Below are 17,021 nucleotides of genomic sequence, written 5' to 3'. Positions count from 1 at the left end.
TGAAGCCCTGGGAGCCATGAGCATGGCTTTGGAAATTAAGCCTCAGAAATCAGTTGGGAATTCTCTGAAGGGCATATTGAGCACCTGAACAAGGGAGGTTCATGAATTTCCTATACCTGGACTTTCTGCAAATTCTTCTTGAGGTCATTTGACAAAACCTCTCATGGAAGCAGAACTGTCCTGAATAAAAAGGAAATTTATTTCATGAGTTTGAAAACTGGTGAAAGGTTAGGAATCAAATGTCACTTTCAGAATGGAGAAATTAATTTCTGAGTCCCACAGGGATCTGTGCTGGGACCTAAGGTATTAAGATCTTGGAAAGTGGGGAAGGGAGAGTGAGGGAAGGGAGGATGGATGAGTTTGCTAATTAGCCAGGGCAGGGGAAAGGAGCATGTGAAGAATTACAGGAAAAGGCTCCTGTCTCAGGTGTTGACTCGATGGTGAAGCAGCAGCTGAAAATCAGTGCAGGTGAACACAAAGTAATGCACATAGGAAGAACGAGTCCTAAGATAAGAACAGATAATAGATGTGTCTAACTATCAGTACTCAAGAAGGGAGTCTTGGAGCCACTGTGGTCAGTTTGCTGAAAATTTCTGTACAGTAGTGCCAAAAATGGTAACTGAATTGAAAAAGCACAGAATAAACCAGGAAACAGTGCCCTGGTGTACCTCCCTTGGGTACCTGTTCCTTCCCTTTCAGCTGAAAGGGTGCTGAGAGAGGTGGGAAATGTGCTCCAAGGGCTGGAGTCGCATCTGCACATGGAATGAGTCTGAGCCTTCATCCTGGCAGGGGAACAGGACAGGGCCCTGTGCCACCACGGCTGGTGGCACTTAGACATGGTGAAGGTGCACTCGCTGTTTGCTTTTAATCACAGTAGTAGAATTAGAAGCATGAGACGAAATGAAGTAATTTAAGGTATTTAAGACCCCAGAAGAGCTTTTCACACAAGGTATAATTAAATTTTGGAATTCATTGACATAAGAGATTGCAGGTGCCAAAGGTTTGCATATGTTCAAAAATCAATTACTCATAGGGAGAAAAAAAATCCATGGATTCTTTTTATGCACAAAAAAATCCTGAGCCACAGGGTAGGTCTGGGAGGATTTAATAAGAGAATCACTCCACATACTTTTTATTATTATTTTTATTAAGAATCCCCTACTAGTTATATAAAATGTTACAGATGGACTCTCAGTCTGAAGCCATATGTCCATGCTTAAAGGAAACAGAATTATACAAGTTTATATCTGTGATTTGGCCAAAAACATCCGAGATGAACTCTGTATTTTTCGTTCATGTAGCATATCAATGACCCCAAGAGATGGTGAAAGCGTTGAAGTGTTTATACAGAGTTAGAAAAAACAAAATTAGGATGCTTTTAAAAGATAAATATATGCTGAAAATGGTGTGAATTTGGAAAATTACAACATGAATCTGTCTTATTGTATTTTAAAAGCAGTCCTCTGAGCTTATGTGTTTTTATGGATGAACTCATAAATAAGCTACAAAAAGTAGGAATTTATTTGAAAGCCATATTTACTTTCCTGTGGGGGACAGCTACTTCCTATCTCCCTTTCTTTTGACAGTGTATCAATACATGGTCACTTCATCTATAACGTCTCAGAAAACTTTGCAGGGCGAAAATATGAACATTTCCAAAGATGATTTTTGTTCATATGTATTTTATGTTCATATGCACTGGTGAGGCCACACCTTGAGTTCTGTGTCCAGCTCTGGCCCCTCAGTTCAGGATGGACATTGAGTGCTGTGTCCAGCTCTGGCCTCTCAGTTTAGGAAGGACGTTGAGACACTTCAGCATGTCCAGAGGAGGCACTGAGGCTGCTGAAGTCTGGGAACACAAACCCTGTGAAGAATAGCTGAGGGAGCTGGGGTTGTATATCCTGGAGAAAAGGAGACTCAGGGGTGACCTCATCACTCTCCACAACCCCCTGAAAGGTGGCTGTGCTCAGGTGAGGGTTGGTCTCTTTCTCCAGGCAGCAACTGGCAGAATGAGAAGACACAGCCTCAGGCTGCACCAAGGGAAATATAGGTTGGATATTAGAAAAAAGATTCTCATGGAAAGAGTGGTAAAGGACTGGGGTGGTCTGCCTGGGGAGGTGGTGGAGTCACCATCCCTGGATGTGTCTAAACAATGACTGGATGTGGTACTGGGAGCCATGGTTTAGTTGAGGTGTTAGGGCTGGGTTGGACTCGATGCTCTTGAAGATCTCTTCCAACCTGGTGATTCTGAGAATTCTGTGAATCTTAAGGTAAAAATCAACAGTTGCAACTTAAACTTGTCTTCCTAAACAGAGTTAAATTATTTTACTTGAGCATGTCTCACCTCTGCCCTGTCTCAGAGCTGTTTCTGTTCCCCGGGCAGCGGCACGCAGCTGGTGACGTCGAGCGGGGACACCACGGTGCGGATCTGGGACCTGTCGCGGCGCGGCTGCATCCTGACCCTGCGCGGGCACTCGCGCGCCGTGCGCGGCTGCTCCTGGCACTCCTGCGGGGACTTCGTGGCCTCTGCCTCCTCCGATGGCACCAGCAAAATCTGGGATGTCAACAGGTACAGAGGCTCTGTGGTCACTAATTGATGCCTTCGTTAATAACCAGCCTTGTGTTTGAGCTCCCCATTGATTCGTGGAGTTCACTCGGAGAGCAGAGGGAAATCAAAGGCAGTGCTGGAAAAATCAGCCTCTGATGGGATTTACTAGATAAAGGGAGATAGGGAGGACTTAAATTAACAGAGTGCCAGAAAGGAAGTATTTGTTTTTGCTTGGCATCCACTATTCTTCATTGCTGAATTTTTTAAGAGCTTCATGGAACTTCAGTATATAATTTGAACAAGTAACTGAATAAAACTTTCAGTAAGTTTTCTATATACTGTTTCAAGCTCATAAGTACACAACACACATTAAGGTCAGCCAAGTGGAAATTTATTTTAGTCATTATCTATGTTTCAGCAAGGTGACTCTTGATTAATAAATCAACGTATACCTTCTTTATTATCCAGGCAAATGCATTTTTATGAAGGTGTTTTTAGAATATCAGTGTATTTGTGCTTACCAATTAATTATTGGTTCCTTAATTCTCTCCAGTTGTCTTCAGTTTTGATTAACTAACACCTTAAAGAAATGGGATGGATTTATCTCTTTCCAAACTATCTCTATAAACTAGACTCCTGAATTACTGTACTGGACTAGGTCTGATTTTTAACAGCTGAATGTCATCAGGTCACAGAGAAGTTTCTCGTCCTATAGGGCTTCTCCCTGGTTTCTTTATTATCCAGTCCTAATGGATTTTTCCAGTTTCTATCAGTCTTTTTCTTCCTTTGCATTTAAATGAGATAAAATACCCCTTCATGATTGTTGGCCACTGCAGGGGAAGAAGCTTCACTGAAAAGGCAAGGGAAATTTTCTTCTGCTACTCATTTTTCCTAAATCCCTCCCAGTCTACTGCAGTTGCAGTGAGCTCTTATTGGAGACTTTTCAAACTGTTGCAATTAATCCAGATTCCATTGAGAGTTAATTAAAACTCTGTCAGTATCGGATTTCCAGTCTTGCTTTCAAACCATGAATTGAGGAAGCATTAAATGATATTAAAAATATTGTTTGCAAAATGGGATAACTAACCTATCCTTTCATTAATTATTCCAAATTATTTTGGGAAAACAGAAAACAAACTAGTTAAGGTTTGGCAAAGTTCAAGCCAGCTGAGAGGTGGCTTTTATAATAGAAAGGGCCAGGCAGTCCTGAGAACAGATTATGCTTTCACCATTACGATCAGTAAAAACCATTAATGGTCAGTGCTTTCCTTAGAAATGGAAACAGCAAAAATCTAATGTATTGTTGCCTCTTTTCTTAACCTGTTGTGTGTTTCTAATGCTTTGATCATGCTTTATGGCATATTCATGACCTTTAAGAAATAATATTAACAATAGCTTCAGTTTTATGTCAGAATGTGTTTGAATTTGCATAGACAAAGGTTTTGTTTAGACAGTTGAAAATGCTTTCTCTACTGAGGAAGAAGCTTTTGTAGTCAGAGGAATCAAAGCAAACCTTCACCACCAACCCATGGTGCCTCCCACTCACACTCATCACCAACTCCCAATTCTGCCTCCAGTCTATCTGAGCTGTGCTTTGCCTCTGAAAATAAGAGAGTAAAATCCCAGCCATGATGTGAAAGGCTGACTATCTGTGCAGAATCATTGAAACACCAAAAATTATGCAAAATCTCAGTACCTATAGGCAGCAGGAAGTGGTATAAAAATGTGACATAATCTGATTAAAATAAGGTGTATTCAGAGTATGGAGAAAAAAAAAAACCCTCATGAGAGTCCTAAATGCTGGGGTTTTGGTATGTTTCCAGTAAAAGCCTGGGTGCTGTTTGTTGCCTGTGCATAACCAGGTGAATCCTTCTGTGGTCGGTTCAGGTGAGTTTGTAGGACTTAGTATGAAAGCAGGGCTGTGCAGAAATGACACACTTTTGAAGAGTTTCTCTACAAGGGGTTTTGTGACAAGATGTGGCTGTTTCAAGCTTAAGCCATCCTGGTTCTGCAGAACACTCAGCTGCAGCTGGGCCTTATGCCCACGTTGGCTCATTCAAGTGAAAGATCAGCCTGTGCAGGATGTACGGCAAGGTTTGGAAATGAGGGAAGGCTGTGGGCAGATTAATGAGCTGGTGGTTTCCACTGGATTGTTAAATTGCTGCTGTTAGGTTTGGAGCTGCTCTACAGAAGAGCCTGCAGTGAGTTTGGGCTCAGCAGTGCCCCTTGCTGAGCTGCCTGGCCCAGTGTGCAGCCCTAATCCCAGCTGTTCCCAGGGTGTCCCCTGGAAATGTGCCACCAGCCTGGAGCTCTCCAGTGTGAACACAGCCACCACAGGAATGTGGGCCCTCCTTCAGCCTCCTTGCCAGCCTGAGGCTGTGACAACAGGGACATGGAGCAGGCTTTCCATGGTTTATGATGCTTGGAAAGTTATTTTTCTCCCCATCCCCACAGAACAGGTGCTCGTCCAGGTGCTGCCATCAGTGTTCTCCCTCCCCAGGTGCCACAAGCTCTGACAGGGGACTGAGCCCAAGATAACATTCTTGTGGGAGGATAATAATCAGTGATCATAGTCAATCTAGTGGGTTTATTCTTTCCACTGACAAGGAATTAAGATTTTATAAATGAGAGCTGTCTTTCTTCCTTAATATTACGTATTTGGATGAATGCCTGCTTTCAAATTGAATGGGCCTGGAAAGCAGCAGGTTGTAGGGAAAGAGAAGAAAGAAGGATATCAGAGTCATCACTGCCACCTCTCTGAAAGAGGTATGTTTTAAATAAATGCTACAAATAAAAATACATCCATTTCTGTCGTGGGTGACAGCTGTCTTTTTATTTCCAAATCTCAAAAAAGCCTCTTTTATACATTGGGAAATACTTCTCTATAATTGTTGCTTTTGGAAAATATGCATCATTCTCTATAGTTGTAAACTTGGCGTCAAGAAAATGGGGAGGCTATTTGTTGTCTTTTAGCACCAAAATCCAAGTGCAATTTGAACAGTCATTAAAGACATTATTGGAATCCAAAGAATACAAGATGTAACATCTCTTTAATAGGAAAAAGTTGCCAGCAGTTTTAATAAATTACATAATTGTTTGCCAATGATAAGGAAGTTCTGGCTACTAAATGTTTGAATTTTATTTTCTTAGAACATGAAATTACTGCTGGGGTTCTTGTTTGTTTGGGCTTTTTTTTATTTTTTTTTTAATTTTTTTTAATTATTATTATTCAAAATAAAAAGACCTTTTGTGTATACTAAAAGTTTCAATCACATATCAAGCCACAAATGACATTCCTACCAGGAGGATAAAGTGCGGTAGCTTTGTAGTAAACCATGTCCTTCTGGACGACTTATGTGTCTTTTATTCAAAGATACAAGCTGAGTTTAAGAAATAAAAGAGAAAACGAAGAAACAAAAATCCAAGCTCCTTCTTTTTTCCCTGGAAACACAGACACAAGCTGAGACACAGCCATGATCTGAGTTACTGAAGGACTTGAGGGAGTCTGAGTTCTGCCGTTGGAACTTCCTGAAGTTTCCTGCTGGGATAATTGGTTGCTTTTAAAGGAAATGAAAAAGAAAATGGTGTAGCACTGGGACATGGAGTGCAGGGAACAAAAGGTAACTCGTGTGCCTGCCATGGCTAGAAAAATTTAAACCAAACCAAAACAGCAAAACAGGGACATACCTGCTACCTTCAAAATTATCCCCACTTCTTAATGATTATGGAAATAGGAAGTTGGAGAAGAAAGGGAGAGATTTATAATTTGTGGCCAGGATTTTATTCAGCAGCATAGCTCAGGTTGAGAATATACAGCCAGTAACGTTCTAGCACAGCAGGTGGTTCTGGGGATGTTTTCTCAGACTGTAAATTCAGCATTGTCAAAGTCATTTTGGCAGGATTAATTTCAATTATCCAGTGGTAAATATCATCAGAGATTTACAGCCTGATCTCTGATATGCAAATCAAACTGAGCATCATATATCTCCTGTAAACACAGGCGGTTGTTTAGCTTTGCAGACATATGCTCAAAAGCGAACGTTAAGCGCAAACATTGTTATTTATGCTTTGAGCTTGAGAAATTGTTTGCAGCAGTCAGAACAGTCAGAATTGGTTTTCTCCAGTTGATCCATTCTGCACTCATTAGACCAGTTCTCCATTTTTCTCTACTTCCTTTCAGTAGTACAAAATATGTGGCATTAGGCCAGCAAGAAATGCGATTGTGCTGTCCTTCCCAGGCTGAGGAAGTGTTTGTGAATTGGAACCATTTCTGGTTGCTGTCCCACAATCCATCACTCATTTGTTTTCCTTTTCCATTAACATGGCAATTTTCATCTACTCACGGAAATTTGTCCCATAATCAAATTTGATTTTAAAATTTTTAAACCCATGTTTACTCTAGTCTTCAGTCATTTCTAGTGTCTGTTGGTGCATTTGATCAGGTGCAAATTTTAGAAGTGACTGATTGTGGTTATTGCTAATTCTCCTGTACAGCCTCCAGGATCGTGTCCTGTTACTGAGGTGTTAATATATTGTTTTACTTACTTTCAAATACACAAAAAAAATATTGACATCTTTTGCTTCTCTGCAGCAAGACCAGACAGTTTCACTTCTTTGTCCAGGTGTCATGTATCTGTATCTGACATTAATTGCTAGTTTATATAAATAAATCCTTCTTTTGCTCCGATGCTCTTATTAAAATTCTCTTGTGACTTCTCTCCACTTGGTAACTGCTGTTTATAATTTCATGTCTTCTCATAAGAAACATTAAATTTTGGAAAAATTAGGATTAGTATTTAAGTAAATTAAGTAGGGATGGGATGGATTTTGTTTAATTAGAAGCCCCTCATCGCCTTTGGCTTTCCTTGGAATGATACCATGGAAGGATACCATGCAATGATGGCACTGCATGTGTTTTATGTTCTGTGATGGCATCTTGAATGTATGCAGTGCAAGACATGGTTAAGTTGATTTTAAGCTGCTGTTATACTCTGAGGTTTTTTTTTTTTCCTTTAGTTTCACTAAAGTGATGATTTAAGCTTGCTGGAGTTGCCAAGTGGACTGGTCACACTTTTTGCTTTGTACCATCAGAGCCCAGGGTTTAGCCTGGCTTCTCCTGCCATCCTTGAAATGCATACACTTGTTTCTTTTTCTTCCTTTTCCCTTAAGCAATGGAGAGCTTTGAAATGCAATATTTACCTGCAGATTTGTAGGGGTTTTTTTCACCACACTAAATGCATCCATATCAGGATTCTGAAAAATCACCTCTGAAGGAACCCAAAGATTTTCTAGTTTCAAACTGGAGCTGTATTTTCACAGTTGGGATCAGGGTGAGTGTGTGTAGCCAGTCGTTGTCCAGATATGAAGTGACACTTGTCTGACTGGCTGGGACACAAGCCACAAGCTCTTCTGGCCAGATCCCACGTTTAATTGATTCCAGTAAAAGTGGAGCTAATCTATTTTCAGAGAAGACAAATGTCCTCCAGGAAATTAGAAGGCAGGTAGAAGAACTCAGAGGAAATGTGGAAGGACCATTTTTGGGTAGTTTGTAATGTCTCTCCTGACAGCACAGCAGGAAATGCTTGCCATTTTGATAAAGGAGAATTCCCTTTGGAATCCTCCAAGGAGCACTGGAGAGACAAGCTGCTATTAATCCTTCAAATCAAACCCAGGCCTATGCCCAAGTCTTCCAAATTTGTAATTATGCTACAATTCCATACCACATTTTTCAGGTTCAGGAGAGTCTAAAATCTCGCTGTTAGAATTCCCAGAGAGCCAATTGTAAAAAATCAATTTGAAAATGTGAATTATCAAGGTAAAAAATCTATTCAAAGCAGAGCTACTCAGTTAAGGGGAAGATATAACTAAATCTTCATAATACTGGATAAGATGAAGCTTGAAGTACAAAACTTTACAGGAAGTTTAGCTTGAACTCCATGTTGTAAACTTAAATCACATTGCGGCTTTAGTACGAGACAACATGCATCAGTAATGAGAAGGGTTTATTATAGTCACATATTTGCAGGTCCTGAAGGCCAGAAAAATCTTAGCTGATTCCCATGGAATGCCTGAGCTGGGCAATCCATGCCATTATTTACATCTGGTGAAATAAACGAAGAGGTGAAGGGCTTTACTCGAGGCCATGGGGTGAGTTACAGCTGAAACCATTGTTAAAACTCTGACTTTCCCTTCCTTGGGGACATTAAAAATCTGTCGAGATTAGTTGTCTTCAAATCTTCCTACTGGGTGGGAAGAAAGAAAATCAGTATTAGATTTTCAGTAATAATATAGATCCATGAGAAATAGATGTTTATGTGATTATTAATTACTCTGTAAAACATGACAGGAGTTGTGTAACTTCTGCTGAAATATTTGTACTGGCGGCTGTTGGCTGCTGCTCTAGATAAATCCATGTTCTCTCTGGCTTTTACTGGAACCATCTGTGACAATTTAGCCTGTGCACAGGAGGCATATTTAAAGATTTTAGTAGTTAAAGTGATAGTTTTTCTTTTTAATTCAGAATATCTTGACTTTTTTTCCTAAAACACTGAGTACACAGAAATGTAAGTGCTTTGCTTTCTGATTTCTGCTGCTGGTATTGAACCGCACAGCACAGGTTAGATTAATGGAGGGGAGGAAAAAAAATCAAGTTACTACTTTATTTTTTTTAGAACTGAAGCTGAAAATGGAGCTGCTTTCTAAGATGTCTGAGTTTTTTTGATATTTCTTAGTAGGCTTACCTGAACTCTACCATAGCTAGCTACATAATATTTCTTTTATGAAAAGACAGCTGAGAAAGTTGCACTATGTTAATTTACATTAAAGGGTGTATCATTTTCTGATCTCAGAAGTCTCCTCGCTTCCATTGTTTCAGCATCCAGTATGGCTTGGTAAAAACATACTAGATGGATTTGGGGGTTTTTTATGTTCTAGTTCTCCTCTTTTAGGCCAGATTTCCTAAATTATGTGTAGGTGGCTGAGAGGCTCCTGTTGGAGAGCAGGAAGCTTTATTTGAGCTGGTGAGGCAATGTGCTCCTCTGGAGGTTGAACACCTTTGTGCTTGGTGTCCCTCACTTGTCCAAACACCTCCTTGATTCCCTGGAAACTGCTTCAGAAGCAGGAGGAATTAGGGAGATAAAACTGAAGCTTCCTTCCACGAAATCCTGAACAGAGCAGCTAGCAAGTCCAAAAAGCTGAGTCTGCTGGGACTGTGTGCCATGGAGGAAGCTCAGGTGCTGGTTTTTTCTCTCTTTGACAATGTGTAAGTTGAATTCTTTGTCTTATTTACAAGTCTGCAGTTATTATAACCTGCAAAATGTTAGTCAGATCTTGACAGGGTGTTTCCACTGTCCTGCATTCAGTATTCAAATGCAGAGAATCAGCACTGCAGGCACTCATCACAATTGAAGTCTGATTACAGTTTTCCACTCCACCTCCAGGCTCATTATCCAGTTGTTTTCTTTCTCCCTCATGTTGCATTCACTCATTGCTGGCAGGCTTTTCTTTACCTAAGCTGTTTTCCTAGAAATACTGACTTACAGTATCTCCACCAAACCAGGAATTAAATGTACCAACAGAGTAATTCCTAGAGCAGTGACAACTGTCAGATATAATTACAGAACTCAGGGAGGACAACAGCTCATTAAAATGATGCATCTTCATCACTCCCATCTCCTGTCAGTATCAGTCAGTGCAAATTTTACACACACAGTCTGTGATCCACAATCAAGTGGACCACTGTCACCCAAAATCCCCATGTGCTGCAGCACAGGGAGTTGGAGATTATTTCCCTACTTACTACTCATAAGCAGCAATATTCTGACAGGCATGTCCACATATCCACCTGAATGTGATTTTTTTTTTAGCTGCTGAATGTTTTAGTTGCTGATATCTCTTGGTTTGAAATTAGATATGTTGGTCATTTGATTTCAAAGTAAAAGTCTGCTGTAGTGGATGTCTTAATACATGTAAATTCCTCCTGTAATTTCTTTGAGTTCTTGTCCTCTGGCTCCAGGCAGTCTTCAGATGTGCCTGTGTGTGATGCTTTTGGGTTTTATTTTTTCTTCCTTTTTATTGTTTTCTTTTAAGGGTTCAGATGTTAGACAAGATTGTTTTCTCTCCCAAGTGCTGGAACTCTAGTTGTGCATCCTGTTAGAGCAAACTCTATTAATCTTTGATCAGCCTCAGCTGGAAAATGAACACAAGTTACATCTTAGTCCTTTAACAATTAATTCTTGCATGCAAAGAAAGTGCCCTGGATATTTAATCGTCGTTGGAAGATGCTGAATTGTGTTTGTACATCCTTAAAATGTAAATAAATACTGTTTCCAGCCCAAATAGTGATCTCAAAAACTTGGGGCTCATTTCTGTCCTCACTCTTTACACTTCCCTAACCAGTTGGATCTCATAAAGGTAACACAGGTTCTTTGGTGCCCTGTGGGGGTTATTCTTTGAGACAGAGTTCCAAATCCTCAAGCAGACTGAGAGCTGTAAGGTCTGTTCCCTCTTGATCCAAATGGTTAAGCCTGTGAATACAGCAGACATGACCACTCTGACACTTCCCAGGAAAATAAAGGGGTTTTGCCTTGATGGGGGTGAAGATCAAGACAAAGCAAATAAAAATCTTGGCAATTACCCTTCTGCACTTCAATATTTTTAGGTTTTCTGATGTGAATTGAGACACATCATCACACAGAAAACTTGTTCTAGGCTGACCAATATCTTTCCCAGCTAGGAATCAATTCACCATCTGCAAGACAATTTTTATGCATCTATTTACTGAACTCAGGGCCTGCAAAGGCGTGTGTGTCTGTGAGAAACCTATTAAATATGTATTGGAATTATCCACTTGATGCAGACCCAATGAATTTCTTTATACTTTAGTGTCTCTTTCAAGCATATTTCTGTCACCATCACAAACATTCTAGATAATGGAATCTTAATATGGAGACTGCAGTAAAATGTCAACAAAATTTGTGAATTATTTAATACAGAGCAGACGGTCATGGGGCGTTTTTGTGGCATAAAGGGCAGGGGAGTTTGCTGCACACTGGGAACATGGCTGTAGTCGGGCTCATAGCCCTGCTCTGAAATTCAAATAAAAAAGTTAAAATACTGTGTATGATCTGCAGTTATGTTCTACTCCCTTAAAAGCCCTTCTTAGATTTTTTTTTTTTTTTTTTTTTTTTTTTTTTTTTTTTAATATATTAGGATTTGTTTCATAGTAATACAGATGTTAGCTGTATTACTGACTTTGGAATCTTTAAGATTGAAATGAGGGTTTGGGGACACTGCAGTACTAGGTGTGAAGTTTGCAGCTAGCACTGTAGGTTGATGAAAATCTAATTCTAAGTGCGTCAGCCTTCAAAGTGATCCATATCAGGTTATCAGTCAGGGTTTGACAGTACTTTGATTACATATTCAGCACCTTCAACAATTGTAAAGTGGGCTTTGCTATGTGCAGCTGGAGATTTTAGTAGTGACTTGCAAAGGTCTCTCTTTCCCTGGAGAGCAGTGGATACTCTTGTCATCCAGTGACACTTATTTTGGGTGCACACTGGGATTAGACAGGTGTAATTATATTGATATAAAATCATGCTGTTAACAGGGAAAGTTGGAACAAAAAGGAATGTTAACCAAACTGTTCACATCTAGGAAAGGAGGAGACTAAATCACTACTCTTATATTTTGTGCTTGTGTTTCCAGTTAATCTTTTCCTTCCTCCAGCTGCTGGCAAAGGGAAATCCAGCCCTTTCCCAGCTCTATTTGGGGAGAATAGGGGTGATGCATAATCTAAAAATGGTGAGAAAGTAGCAGGTCAAAGTGGTGGGAGGTATCCCTGGGAATTTAGCTTTTCCCATTCTATGTTCAGTCACTGATCTGAGCAAACATTCCTGCACCTGCAGCTTCAGTGGGTGGACCAGGCTCTTTATTCTTGACTCCAGCAGATGCTTGTTAGAGAACCTCCAATGACACTGTTTGTGTTGTGACTCCATGTCTAAGAGCACAGCAAATCCATTATTCATAATTCCTTCCCGAGTTCACAAAGCCATTGAATAGGGCTGCATAACTCCTTAAAGCTGCCAACCTCTCAAATCCATTTTATTTGGACAAAGAAAGAAACTCTACACTGAAGAAAACCAATTTGAAAGCATACTGAAATTCATTTTCCTCACTTAAATATTGAAGTGCTTATATTTATTGCATCTTAGGCTTGTTGTACAGTTTTCAAAAAGAATTTTCTTGTTTAATAGGTCTGAAGAAGTTTCAATAAATTTAAAATGTGGAGGAAAATAAACTAACATCCGACAAGAGTCACAGTGATTTTTCTGCACATGGTTTGCATTAAACATTAAAGAAATATATTAAAAATAAATTTCAAAATGAACAAACAAAAAAATGTTTAAGAGGTAGTGAAATTATGAGGTCCCATTACTGCTTTCTCTATCCTATTTATAATTTCATCACTCTAAGCTAGACCAGCAAATGGATCCTGAGGTAAAATAATGGTGGAGTTTTGGTTTTTTGGGGGTGCAGGGGGTTTGCTGGATTTGGGTTTGCTTGTTTTTTTGAGGGCTGAAAGCTGATTCGAGTCAGTTTTATGGCAACTGTGTGGACATAGTTGAGTTTTCTAGATTAATTCTGTTGCCCTCCTGTGTAGTTCTTGTTTCAGTTTTTCCCTTTTGTTAGTAATTTTCCAGCACTGGAAATTTTGGAGTTTTTTTGAAGAAAGGCAAGAATTTTGTGCTAGTGCAGACCTGGGTCATCCATCATGCAATTTAATTCAGCTCCTGGCAAGCAGAAGCCCGAGAGCCACTTCTTGTTCTCCTCATCTGCTGCTCCCTGGGTCTGGTGACAGCACAGAACAATGTTCTCCCTCAGCAGCTGCTCCACCCCAGCCCTTCATTTAATACACCCAGAGATGGATCTTTCAAAGAGCCCGAGGGGTTGATTGAAAATATCTTGGGAAAATCCCATTATTTGGGCACGCAACAGCTGCAGGAATCTCAGATTCTGCCTTGTCCAGGCAGTTTGGAAATTTCATCCTGAATATGTAAATTTATAGAGAATATGATATGATAGAGCATTGTAAGATGAGCATAGTAGGCTTTGGTGAGGTATTTCAGGCTTTAGTGTTACAGGAGTGGCATTTTTTAAGTGTGCTGTTTTCCACTGTTACTTAAGCTCTTGTAAAAACCAATTATTTCTTAAATTGTTTTTCAGAAGAAATAGATCAGATCACCCTCACAAAGATAATGTGTGTTCCAGCATAATGTAATAAGTTTATTTGGTCTTCTGGTGTAAATATATTTCAAATTTTGTTTTTCATTGTCACATTTGTTATTTTCTATGTTATGTCTCACCAGTCAGTAGTTGTGCATATAATGCCATATTCTTTCTTTATTAATGTGGTCGTGTAGAAGAGTGAAATAAAGGATGACAAGGAAAAAAATGAAAGAAATAACAAATGCTTCAGGGTGGTTGGAAAGCATCATAAAGGGGATCTAAATGTGCAGTGCAGATGGCTCATCTTCTCCACAATATTTTATTTGAACAGCAGGAGCCTAAAACTGTAAAATAACCTGTTCAAATCGTTCTCACATAAGCCTTAATATACAGACACAAAAAATGAAATCACTTGACAGTGATCCATCAAAACACATGTGTGCTGTTGTCTTTCAAAAGCAAGGAGGGATTGAGACATTAATCTGCATTTATTTGTTCAGGGCTAGCCTGAAAAAGCAGTAGTTTTAGAGGTAAAGTTTTTGTAATTTAAAGAAAAAAAAGACTAATAATAAGATTATAGCAGCTTCATGCAGAGTGTGGAGCAGGCCATGAGCTCAGCTCTGATGTCAGTTGATGTGGTAATTGAGGAGAAGCCACTGTCCCAGGGGAGAGGCTGTGCTTATGAAGCAGCAGAATTGCTGGGCAGCACACACACTCCTTGTCCTGCACTGTTTCATGGCTTCTGAAATGGGTTACAGCTATTTCATTATTACCAAGCCTGTGCTGATCTGATTAGCTCGTACCCTTGAGCCTGGAGGGGGGAGGAGAGAATCATTTAATGAAACAAGGCTCTTCTTTTCAAGAAATGATTTCTGAAGCTCCTCTCTTCACCTGTCCAACAAAAAATATCCCCTGAGGAAACTTGATTTGCTGAAAGTGGTGAGCAAGGGTAAGAGTGATACAGGCTGCCTGAGGCCAGTGTGTTATGAACCCCACGAAGGTGTATCAAGCTCTGAGGGTTGGCCAGCAACCTCCCAGAAATGGCTTAACAATAATTAGTAAGATGGCTGATTGGGTGTGTTTTGAAAAAGCAAAAGGTTTTAATTAAGGAGAAAATAACAAACTATACAGAGCAAAAGAATAAAAAGCCACGCACAGTGCAGGGAGATCCCTTGCACCTGCTAAGACACCCCAAAAAGCCCCAAGAAACTCTGTGCTCTCTCTTAAGTACTCAACAATTTAGGAGGGGTTTTGCATACTGCTCAATAGAAAATAGACGCATTTCTTGAGGAACATCTAAAGGATCCAACAGGTGCTTTTGTCCTGTCACTTGAGCCAATTATGGTGAGAAGAGCATGGAAATTTCTTGTTCTTCTTCCTTAGAAGTTCCAGAGGTGTAACTTAAACCCTTTTCTAATATGGAAACATCTGCTTAGGTATGGGGGTGCACTGCAACGTAAGAGTCAAAAAAATAGTTTAAGAATCACTATGTACCTTTGTGAACCTGAGCGTACCCTGCTCCTGGACTGAGGTTTGGAATTCTGGAGTAGGTGGCTCTGCTTGCTGTATGTTGCAAGGGAGAAACAGGCATTTCCAAGGGGGAGGAGTTTGTGTTCTAGCTCCTTGCTGAAGACTGGAACAGCATCTTATTCCATCACTGTGAAATACAAGAGCTGACCCTGGAGGGGAACCGCTCCAGATCCTGTCACTCCAAGTGCTGGGAGCACCGAGCTGCACAGAGCTGTTCCTTTGGCTGATGGAATTGATTTTCTGCAGGCACACAGACTTGATGGGAAAGTTAGCAGCCATAGCCACAAATGGATGCTTTGATACATGGGTGTTGATTTTCCCGAGGCAGAGGAAGGAACTAAACCTGGATTTTGAAATACAGGATGTAGGATGTGTGCTCCTGTATCGTGCTCAGGGTGGGTACCAATGTGGGACCAAATCCCACATTGATTTGTGTTACAGATGTTTTGGGAAAACCCAGAACATTCCCCTTCGAGTAGTTAACAAGTGTGTAATTTCTGACTGACAGCTGGGGTGAGAATTACTAATTAAGCCAGGACTACTTTAGATCATTCCCTGCATCACTCTGTTAGGCACATTTTCAAGCAAGACCTTGTAACTGACTTGGTCTGTTTTGATGAAGCTGATGAAAAGGGCACTTAAGATCTACATTTTGGTAAAAGCCTAAATCATCTTCCATCCCATGACTTTTTATTGACTCAGCTCTAACCTTAGGGAAGTACAATCCTTGTCAAATGAAACATAATCCAAATTTGGAACATATAAAAATGCATCTCACTTCTGAAAATTTTGGATTGTAAGTAACAGGCTTCTGTTCAAACTAAAGTTGCTGAAATAAGTTACCGAAATCATTTTGGAGCCCAATTTCAGTGGAAAGTGAGCTTATGAAACAGCTTTTGCCATGAGCTAAAACGTGCCCTGTGCTGCCAACAATCATGTGTTGAGCAGTGAGATTTTAAAGATACCTTGATGAGCTACAGCCAAGCCTACATAGTAAAAGGGACTGAAGAATATATTACAATCTTACAAAAAGACCATAAACCATTCTTAAGTAGAGATTTTATGTCTTATTGTTTTATCTTTCCTTCAAAAAAACTAAAGCTTCACACCCCTTCATCTGGAATCAGAAAATAATATAAATAATAATACTTCTCATAGAACACTTCATTTGTTCAAAGAAATGCAAGACATTAAGAGACTAAATCTTCAGCGTAATAATGAGCAGATTCATTATTCATGCTTCAAGCCAATAAAAAAGGAGATAGATTATTGGCAAAGTTTTCACACCTTCTAATGAAAGCCTAAGTAGAATATTATTAATTCAGTAACTTGGGCTTTTCACTCACAAAAACATGTAAACTATTGTCAATCATATTTAGTATTCCCCATCAAAATAGATCCTGATTTTGAGTATTGGAATCAATCAAACACCAAGACGTAATTGATTGTATTTCTTTTTTGTCTATTTGTGCCAGAGAGTTTTAACCAACCATGGCACTGGAGAGAGTCTTCCTTCTGTAAGGCCCACCTTACCACTACCTATGTGCACTTGATACAGAAACATGGTAAAAAATAAGGTTCTTATTGTTTCCCAGCCAGGCCTGTGTCCAACACCACAGCCAGGGGTGGCCTCAAAACTTTGTGCTTTTTTGTCTGAGAGTATTTTTTAACTCAGTGCTGCATCTTCCTGCACTGATCAGTGTCTGTCTGGGAGTGG

General features: G+C 39.9%; 1 protein-coding gene across 1 annotated transcript in view; it reads left to right on the top strand.

Annotated features, from left to right (window-relative positions):
* SPAG16 (sperm associated antigen 16) overlaps positions 1–17,021 on the top strand; it is a 361,603-nt gene that overhangs the window by 188,181 nt on the left and 156,401 nt on the right. Inside the window, exon 12 of the mRNA XM_083864919.1 lies at positions 2,384–2,569. Within this exon, the coding sequence (XP_083721045.1) occupies positions 2,384–2,569 (186 nt within the window). The remainder of the gene's footprint in view (positions 1–2,383; positions 2,570–17,021) is intronic.

This window comes from Zosterops lateralis (assembly GCF_965231275.1).
Source record: "Zosterops lateralis genome assembly, chromosome: 7".
Classification (NCBI taxonomy): Eukaryota; Metazoa; Chordata; class Aves; order Passeriformes; family Zosteropidae; genus Zosterops; species Zosterops lateralis.
This window is presented reverse-complemented; position numbering and strand designations above follow the sequence as displayed.